We start from the raw sequence: 10,402 nt of genomic DNA, 5'->3' as shown, positions 1-10,402 counted from the left end.
TACCTGAGCCTGTTCTGAGCGGAGCTGGAGAAGATGACTTCCAGAGGTCCTTTCCAAGCCCAACAACTCTGTCTGGACATACATGTATGTGCACATGCACAAGTGCACATGAACTTAACTGTCAGGAAGCTATCATAAAAATGAAGACAGTTATACTGGGCAATTAATTTGGAAAGTGTATGTGCTATACTCCAATGTCAAGAGTGCCTCCAAATCAGCCATATCAGAAACTCATTTCTATTCTTTCACCATTTTTTATGTCTTGACTCAGTCTTTTTATGAATATTTAAATTTTCAAAAATACGATCTAAAATGGCCCTCTAAATTTCAAGCAACCAAAACCTGTGTACTCAATGTTATCCTAAGGGTAAACCAATTTAGTTAAAAAGCTGAAGCTCACGAGGTAAAAAGCTGTGCTACACATAAGATCTTGCCAGCATATATATCTGCAAATTTCCTAGATCTGCTAGGCTAACTTCCTAGATCAGCTAGATTGCCTAGATCATCTTGCACAAATACTTCGTACTAGTTTCCCCACTTCCCTCCCCTCCTGGTAAAAATCATCGTGACAAATATTTTAATACTGGTATAACTATACACACCAGAGTTTCTGCCAGTATGATTTCCGTGGACACGTGGGACACAATTTTCCCAAAGCAGTGCTGAAAATATGTTTACTTTGGAAGCTAAAAGCTGCTATTTCAAGTTCTGGATTTTTAAAAATATACCTGCCCACTTACTTGCTTAAAATATGAACAAAGTTTGAAACAAAGATACTTTAAAATGGTTGCATACTGTGCTATTTAGCTAGGATCATTTTAAAAAAACCACAAGCCAAAAAACTCTTGAGGGATAGGGTAGCTAACCTACTCAAGCTCTTGGAAGTGTACTTTGAAGATCTGTGGATCAGTATGGGTCAGTTTACCACCAGCACATAACTTCATAGTGCAGTATTTTCTCTTTTCCCATCAAAGGACTGAGGACAGGAGACGGGGTACCTTCCACAAGAGTACAAACACTGAGGGGCTGAAAACAACTGGGATTTTAATAGACATATTGGCATCCACTTACAGTCCCAACGGGATAGAGAGGGATGAACCACTGCTCCAGCAGATCTGCCTCTGAAAGCACGGGTTTACAAGATACGGACTCCTTTGCCCAGGAAGTGCTAGAGCACAACTTTCTCCAGGCAATCACTGGAGGAAGACTAGCATGTGAAAAAGGAAAGACTAGAGGGGAAGGGTTCTGTAGCTATATATCCTATCTTTACTTCCCTCAGATGTACTGGGTATTGAAGTTTGACAGTCTGGAGTGCAGAGTAAAAAGCTGTAATCCTAAAAAGGATACTGGAATAAAGAAAAAATAATTTAAAAAAAAGTCAAAAGACAATCCACGCATGCTGTTCCTGGAGTTACTCATTACCTAGTCTAGTAGTCCATGAAATAGTAAAAGATTTGAAGTAGTAGATGAGGAAGACTTACTTTAAATCAGCTGATAACATAACAAAACAAAACCAACTAACTCATATAAAATGTGCAACTGTTTTGGCATCACCTAAAGCTTTTTTTAGTTATCAAAAAGTAATCTGCATAAGATCCTCACACACCCGATTTTCTCCTTTCTTAATCTTCTATCCTAAATTCAGTTAGTGCTGAGCCAGGCAGCCATTTCAAGAGCAACAGACTGATGGCAAACTCAGGATTATGACTTCGCTTCAAGTTAAAACAGAATAGCTAGGAGAAGAGGGAAAATGTTTTATTGCACACATGAAAGCAATGTGAAACCTAAGTAAACATACAGCTTATCTGCATTCTAAGCGATTCTTTGTGTACCGTATCAAGAGTAGTTTGTCGTACTCCTGAGGTTTGAAGGTCAAGAAGATTTTCTCTGCACTTAAGTATCTCACAGAATCAAGTATCTTTAACTGATATTTTCAGTACAAAGGGATAGTAAGTATAGCAACTGTTTTAATGATCCTAAAACAGAAGGCAAGTGCGCACAGAAACAAGCTTCTCAATTCCCTTTATTCACTGAATTAAATTATTAAATGCTCTAGACTAAAATCCCATTCTATTTTTAAGAAATGCAGTAGGCTACAGTTCCAACTATCTTCTAGAGAGAAACTGTAATACTGTTACTGCTTGTAGGTAGATAAAGTTAAGCCCACAAGGACAAAGCATACACTCCTTGCTTTTAAGAGCTAACATTGTCAAAGATGTGAAGACATAGCAAGAAGTCTTTCATATTTTCCTTCAGCCCTGCATGGATGTTTTCTTGCCTTTTTTGTTAACTTCATTATAGCAGTTTGTGCCAGTTCTGACAAACGCCAAGCAAAATCACAATGAAGAAATCTTACTGAGAGGAAAGTAAATACCTAAGAGAGGTTTTAAAGCTCATCCTTCCATGTGCAAACACCAGGGACTGAATCACTCAGATGACTTGAATATATTTTTCAAGGAAGAAATGTAAAACTTCAGGGGTTACCTTTTGCTTTTAATACTCAGCATGTTCAAAAGTGCTAGTGGAGACTAAACTGAAACAGAGGAGTGGCACAAGACAAAGGGTTCATTAGGAGGAAAAGCGTTGGACGCTGTCTGTGGGAACTGCCTAGTAAGCCAGGGAAAAACTAGGTAACAGCCTCAAGACTCTTGTTCCTCTCACCTGAGGCATTCCGAAGTTCATCACGCTTGTATTTTGCACACAGGCATTGAGCAGCTGCAGTAAAAGAGCTGTGTGTTGCAGTCACGGGATAGCTCAAAACTGTTTCATTCCCTTTCAGTCTTACTCGATGACACTTGAGTGAATTCTCACTCTTCCCCTGCCTGGTTTCAGGAAGGTGGGAGGGTTTCTAGTCACAAGCCTCTTCACATAACAAAGCTAAAAACATGAGAAAGAAGTTGTGCTACTGAAACAATGCTTACGTCTTCAGAGCCTTGAGGATTCTTCCAAAAAATGAATCCTGTAAGGCGGCTTGGAATGCAACCAAACCTTGTCAGTATACTTAAGAAATTACTTTGTTTTACTAACAAAGTTACTATTTTGGAGAGGAACGTGATTTTCAAATAGAAAGCTTTAATGACATAATATACTAGACACTTTCATCAGCACAACCCTGATACAAGATGTTAACTACCCCGAGGAAAGGAAGTACGCCAACAGAAATGGAAGGTAGAGGATGATCCGGTTGTATTAGCAGATATAACAGTTTCTAGTAGTTACGCAAATCCTAAGATGACCTAAAAGCTAACATATGCTGCAAACAAACCTGTTATCTTAACTTTATGGATATCGTAGCAGTAAACAATCCTCCCTTAGTCAAAACCCACTTGGATTTCTAGCTTCACATACTAAAACATTAAACCATCAATCAATCAGTCAGAATAATGGGAACACCCACATTTTTATTAAACCTCTTCTCCTTTACACAACATATCATCAAATGCTTCTGCACTCCCTCAGTAACGTGTGCATGCATACTGAAGATCAATTCCAGTGGGCCAAGACTTTCTCAACCTCTGTTCCTGCTGCAATGTGGTTAGTTTTTAGATTAATTCAGAAATCAGCATTTGTTTGTTCAGTCAGTTCTCGGACTTTTGTAGACACACACAGTTGGGATACGCATAATGGTAAGTGGACACATTGAAATACTTAAGAGGAAACAAGAAGAAAAAAGGAGAGTAGTCAGGCAGAAAAAAGGAAAACAACTGTTGCCTCCACCCCACAAATTTGGTTCCTGTGTTGACAGAGCCTTCTGTATCTTTGTGTGGTAACAGAAAAGAAGTATTAGTATTCCCGTACATAGCATCATGATATGCAATTGCTCGGTAGTAATGAATCTCAAATTCAAGCCATTTACTGAAATAATACCCTGCTTGGCATCCATTACCTAATCAATTTCCACTTAGATGGGATTAACACCTTCCTTAACACCTTTTATCTAGTACCACTATAGTGATAAGCTAGATACTTAAAACTGTAAATTCTTTATTCCTGCAAATGAGTTGGTGCTTAAGAGTAAAGACAGATATTTCTCAGTAGCTGCAAAGCTGTGCTTTAAAAGACCAAATTTAACACTTTTATGTTTATTGGCTGACTCTTATATTGGAAGTTTTAGGAGTACCCAAATGACCTTTCTTCCGAAATTGTGCGTATTATATCCTCCCCATCCCTCCTCAGTAGTTACAAATGTATTAACCTTTGAAGTATGCCCACCACTGACCAGTATAAATCCATAACTACAAATTATCACACACCTTAAAAAAAAAATTCATGAAACATACCTGACTTAATAGCTGTCCATGAAAAATGTTGTTAACCACATTCAAAACCTGTTTTATAAGTTTTCTTTGAGAAGCAGGGATGAGAGCTGGGTATCTGGTCCCCGTAGTCTCCAGTTCCTGCTGCACTTTATCCAAAAGTTCACAGAGAAATTCCTGAGCATCCTGTTGGGCATATCCTCTGAAGGCTGGAATTAGTCTCCACACAGAATGAAGCATGGCAAAAGGAGACACCAGCGCCCATTTGCCTGACCACATAACTTGGAACAGAGTATGCAGCTCATGACAGAGAGAAATATGCTTTGAACTGGGCTCCCTGGGCTGTATAAGTTCCATATTTCTACTTTTTGATGCTCCTCCACTTAATCCAGAGGATAAACTAGGCCGCCTCACAGAAGATATTCCCTTTACTTTCTCTTGGTTCTCATTCAGATGTAATGTCGAGGCAGCTATTGACAGGTGTTTAGATGAAGATCTGGTTTTACCATTGGTTGCTGTTGCCAGCAGTTCCTGAGTTTGGTTGAGATCAAGCTTTAGAAAGCATTCTCGAAAAATGAGTAAGTGACTTAATACCTGCAGGATAGAATTCATATAGCATGTATTTCCCAGGTTTCTCAGTCCTGTGACCCCAGGAGTCACCGTGGGCCTTCGTTTAATTGGAGAGTCACTTATTTTTTTCAATCTTACTTCATCTGAGGTATACGTTTCTTTCAACTCTGCCACAGATTCCACCTTCCGTGATGTTTTTTGCAGGCAGGGTGCTGTTTTTGAGGACATTCTAATCTGTTTTTGTAAACGACTGCTCTTTCTTGGAGGCATCTTTTCCATCTCTGCTTTCAACTCACGCTTTCGTTCTTGTCTTCTCTTCCTAGCTTTGTCCCTTCTTTCCTCTGCTTCTTCCCGACGTCTTTCTTCTTCCAAAATCTTTTTTCCAGTAGGCGTTAACTCAAGCCACGATCTGAATATTTTGCCCAGGAACGCACGCCGTCGGTGCCAGAGAGCTGTGAACATGCGATCTTCATTCCGAAGCAAGGCTTGGGCACCACCATGTGAAAGGTAAGAATCATCACTCGTACCCATAGAACGCAAAGTCCTCCCGCTTCGAGTAGTGCACTCATAGTTTTGACTCTTGATTGCACTTAATGTACTTCGCAACAGCTTTAAATCCCCTGTTGCGTTATCATTCAGAACATAATCATCGCAGAGATAACAGAAAACATACAGCTCATTTACTTCCAATGCCACTGGGTGACTGCTCTCCTGAAAGTGCTTTAGTGCATGTTCTTCAATGTATCTCCCACACGCCACATGCGAGCAGCTGAGGCACGCCCACACCGATTCGGTAGTATTGCAGTCCACACAATGCCATTTCTGAGGATTGAGAATGGAGTGGTCTTGGGCCAGTCGCAGACGTCCTACGTGCTTACACTTATCCATTGTTAAAACTGAAATTGCAGAGAGACGCTGGCAAAACACATCATCCAAACTATTTTCTGTCCATGATACTTCAATCTGCAACTAAAACAAAAAGACTTATAAATTACAGTTCATAAATACCCAACTGTATCACTTTTACAGGCATCAGTATACCAAACTCATGCCTGAGGTTAAGACCATGATCCCACCAAACACATAAAGGCAGTCAGTTATGTGGAGCCACAATCAACACCATCAACAACAGTTCCACGTTCAGACTTAAAGGTCTGAATACCACTGCTTATATTCCCCGTGCCTTCTGGCTCCGGACTGAAGCACACTAGCTACGCTTTAGATTAGGCCTGGTTTTTATAAAGGAGCACTGATTTAGTTAAAAGCCACTGCTACAGAGTTTGGATACAAATACAACTTAGAATGGGACAGGTTGCCCAGGGAAGCTGTGGCTGCCCCATCCCTGGAAGTGTTCAAGGCCAGGCTGGATGGGGCTGTGAGCAACCTGGTCTGGTGGGAGGTGGCCCTGCCCAGGGCAGAGGGGCTGGAACCAGGCGGGCTTTAAGGTCCCTTCCAACCAAACCACTCTATGATTCTAAAATGCTCCTGTTAATTCTATCCCTAAGCATACAGGTGCGGAAGTGAAAAGTTCACTTAAATTTATTATGTTTACACAGTGCCAACAGTTCAGACAAATGAGGCTTTATACAACTCAAACCCCTAATTAAGCCACACCTTTAATTAAATCACTGCACCTTTGTGCTCAGGCAGGCCCATTATACCTTTCTACAATAATGTATCTCCAATAAGGACATTTTAACAGTCATCCCAATACCTCCAAAAGAAAAAGAGTGACCTGGAAAAGCAGAATTTGATTTCTTCGTAAGGCAGAAATATCATTGTATATCTACCTCGGTTGCTGCAAACTTTATAAAAACCGCATTTTTAACAACTCTTTCTAATCCATGTCTTCAAAAAATAATTTAAAAATCTGGCTAGCATTGGCTTACATCCTTTAATAAGTTTACGTGGTAGTATTTATTTGTTCAAAGCTTCTGTATTTGCTTTCTCCTATAAGGTACATTTATCTAAAACAAACAGGCAGGCTCTGACTAACAAAAATTAAAGAGACAGTGATTCATTCTTTCTTTACGTATTTCCCATCTTTCTTTTGACTATCTCTAGTTGAGAGACATCATCTCGAGACAAACGGTGCATCCAGAAGTGACTGTATTTGATCTGGGGTGTCTGTGCCCACGATGTCACTGATGGGAAGGGCTAAACAGCACACAGCAGCAGTATCATTATGGGCAGTACTTGCCAGATGAAACGGTTAATTCATCTGAGGAGCACCACGGGTTTGTCAAATATCCAGGCTATGCCAAGCGAGACAAGTTATGCCTTTACAAATGCATGCATGCTGTGGACCTGGCCTAGGCTGTACAATAGGAAAGTCTGGGATTCTGTGTTTTACAGATAAAGTAAACCATGCCACAAAAATAGTAAGTGATTTCGACAACTCTGGCTAGAACCCACAAAAATATATTCCAGCTATTATCCTTAAATACGCTAATATTTCTCCATTTTTACAGTTCTGAAATACACAAGCTTTAATTTTCATCTGGTACTTAGATAAAAACTGTAGTTACAAGATTTAACGAAAAACACGGCTTTGTGTGGTTAATCAGTCCACGGCTAGCGCCTTTTAAAATGTTACAACACAGACGCCAGCGTAAGAGCTACAAACACTCTCCAAGCACATAATCAGCATCCAGCATTGCATCTGTTGTGTAGGTCTTACTCTGTAATACAGAAAAGGCTGAGCCAGCTGTAGTGAACCTAATAAAGTGTACAGAGTTTTACATGCCCACATTAATCACTCTCATTCAATTTATTTAAGAGTTGTCTCCATTCCATACTCGCTGCCCTGAAGAATTTCAGGCACCACGACCTCTGGGTACCCATTCAGTAATTCCCAGATTAATTACCAGCCATAGTGTGTTACGGGAGGTCGAGATCCCTCGTGTGCTATGGTCAACAGATCACAAAAATAATGGCTTGCTGAACTTTTTCAGCTTGCTCGCATCCATAACATTCATTCCTTCTAAAAGGCAGTCTATTTGTGGACTGCTAATGAGATTCTTTTACAAAGAGTCGTGCATACTACATTTGCTTTTTACACTGCCTTTATAAATAAGACCACTAGTGCTATCGCATGTCTTCTCCTAGTCCAACAATCTGTCTTCCCCAACAAAGCTCAGCTTTTCTAACACTGATAAAACTCACATAAATTTCAGAGGTGAACTATGTATGTTAATTCTTCCTGGACTGTTAAAGTAATACCCATGTGAAGTGTGCTGCAAGAATTAAATGTGGTAGACAGGATTTTAAGAGACAAGACTCATCTTTGTGTTTTGAGGCTAACAGAAATAGATTCTTTCTATGACGGTCCTTTCCAGCAGGCCAGAAAAGAACACTGAACCCTGCCTTCCCACAGGGCTGTCACACAGAGCAATGCTGTCAGTCACTGCAGTCTGACAGGTCGACCCTTTCTGGTTTTGTTAAAGTCACTGTGTAAACCCTGCGCCTGATTTTTCCTTCTTTTTAATATGGTCAGAAAATTTGGTTTTCTCCATTTTAAAAATACTACCAAGACTGAAACTACTTACATGCCTCAATGTAAGCAGATACTGGGCTGAGGACAAGAGCCGTCCGCCGATTTCAGGACGACCACTGTGTAAGCCGGGGTTGCACAATCAAGCTCTTCATGCAAAAGCAACAGGATTCTACGAAAGCGCAAGATCAGCGCCTTGAAGAGAAAAACCTAAAACCCCAGCTCCCCCCACCAGCAACCAAGCCAGCATGACATTTTCCCACCTACATCGATGTGTTGAGAAAAGGGGGGAGGGAGAGGAAACATCTTGGCACGGGAGAAGCCTTTCTTTGAAGAAAATGTGAGGAAATCAAAATGCAAAGTTTGGTTAAAACGAGAGAAATATCTGAAAAGACTGTGAAAAAGCTAATAGCACAAAACTGAGATCAAGTAAACTTCAGCTGAATGTGAAACAGCACGCTGACAGCATGAAAGTTTTAAGACGTGGAGCACTGAAGTACCGAGACTACACCAAGTTACAAAATTTAAAAACTTCACCTTAGAAGCAAGACTTGGTAAGATAGAACAGCTCCGGGAAAAAAACACGAGCGAAGTGACAGATAATGGCGGAAGAAACCTAAAAAATACTGCATACTCATTCCCACGCCTACTAGAAAGCTGCAGCTGGAATAAAATACTACAAGCAAATGTTCCAACGTTAAAATTCCCTAAAGAAAGTCATTCAGCGCTAGTTTCTGCATCCTTCTCTCCCGAGGTTCAGTTCTGTGCACACACACAAAGAAACTGTGAATTAGTTGACCAGCACTTCAGAGATCAAGCCCCCCCTGTGTTCTTAGCACAGACCTGAGCTGAAGTAGTAAGCAAAATAACAAGGACTAACATACAGAATAGCACTACTGAAAGCATTAAGTTGTCCGCGAAAAGAGAGATTTACAAAAGTCTTTTCTGGTGCCAAAGTTTCACAAGCTAGAAATAAAGATATACGGAATAGCATTTTTTTCTTTATGGAACCATATTTCAACCTTATTGACTGGCTCGTTTCTTTAGTTGCACTAAAGAATAGCTGGCAAAATGTACATTTTGGGGTAACTCATGAGCTGAAAAAGCGCTCGATGTCAAAACCCAACAACTTAGAAGTCATGAAAATGGATGTTTTTCTTCCATTTGCATTCCATGTAAACAAGAAATTAAGATTCACCTTCACAGCTCATAAATGTTAAAATTGTAACTCTAAATATAAACAAAAGGAAATCTTTTTCTCTTAGTCATTACTTTTGTAATTAACTGCGTGGCATGTAAACGAAAATTCAAACAGTCTATCATCTCACGCGTTAGCCTAGAACTGCAGTACATAGTTTTACTAATATATATAAACACGTGTGTGTGTGTGTGTGTGTGTGTGCGCGCGCGCGCTTGTGTGTCCCATTAATATTCTGGCTTTTAAATCAGATGACAGTTTACCAACTGATTTTCATCAGGTTCAGAGTACCTGTTTAACATCTGAAAAAGCAGGAATCATGGGTACTTGAACAACTGAAAGTTTTCGATAACAAGTATGCTAACTAAGCCAGATGTACTGCTTTACTGCTTTCTTAAACAATTTTTCTTTTTTTTTTAAAAAGAAAACAACCCAACAAAACATTAATGTGCATAACTTCAAGCTGCAGTATAGTCCTGCAGGCTTAACAGTAAGACTTAAAAATCAAAGCAGCACTTCAAAGGGAAATTTTGCAAATTATTTCCGATTTTTAACAGTAAAGCCTTTGACAAGAAACCCCCCAACCTCCTTTCCTTAGAGCAACAGAGATCGTCATTTAGCGGTTTTTTCCCTAGCTAAGGAACGTGTACCCCGGCTGCTGCCCAGCAGCCGTTTACGCCAGGACCCCGGCACAGCACTGCAGTCGAGGTCTCCTGTTGGAAACAACCGCGCATTTCCCGCCGTGGAGATTTCAAGGTAAAGAAATAGCTCAGACTGAAGCGCTTACACAGAAGCATGTCTAGCACAGCATTTCTTATCACCCTAGGTTTACACTTGACAGTTCTTCCCATTTGGAAAAACAAGCCTCTCTTGACTGCTCTGACA

General features: G+C 40.3%; 1 protein-coding gene across 1 annotated transcript; it reads right to left on the bottom strand.

The window, feature by feature from the left end:
* Positions 1–4,280: 4,280 nt before the first annotated feature.
* Positions 4,281–9,485, bottom strand: LOC104157082 (ubiquitin carboxyl-terminal hydrolase 44-like). Its single transcript, XM_009709181.1, has 3 exons — positions 9,331–9,485; positions 4,851–5,795; positions 4,281–4,537 (listed from the first exon to the last, which is right to left on the bottom strand). Exons 1-3 carry the CDS (start codon positions 9,331–9,333, stop codon positions 4,472–4,474), a joined length of 1,014 nt encoding a protein of 337 aa, XP_009707483.1. The 5' UTR covers positions 9,334–9,485; the 3' UTR covers positions 4,281–4,471.
* Between the last annotated feature and the right edge of the window lie 917 nt (positions 9,486–10,402).

The sequence above is a fragment of the Cariama cristata genome, unplaced genomic scaffold (genome assembly GCF_000690535.1).
Source record: "Cariama cristata isolate BGI_N322 unplaced genomic scaffold, ASM69053v1 scaffold37071, whole genome shotgun sequence".
Lineage (NCBI taxonomy): Eukaryota > Metazoa > Chordata > Aves > Cariamiformes > Cariamidae > Cariama > Cariama cristata.
This window is presented reverse-complemented; position numbering and strand designations above follow the sequence as displayed.

Excerpts from the sequence above, each read along its gene's own strand:
- LOC104157082 (XM_009709181.1), bottom strand. Across the intron at positions 4,538-4,850 it reads ATATGAATTCTATCCTGCAG|TTATGTGGTCAGGCAAATGG; the intron begins GTATTAAGTCAC and ends CTCTGTTCCAAG.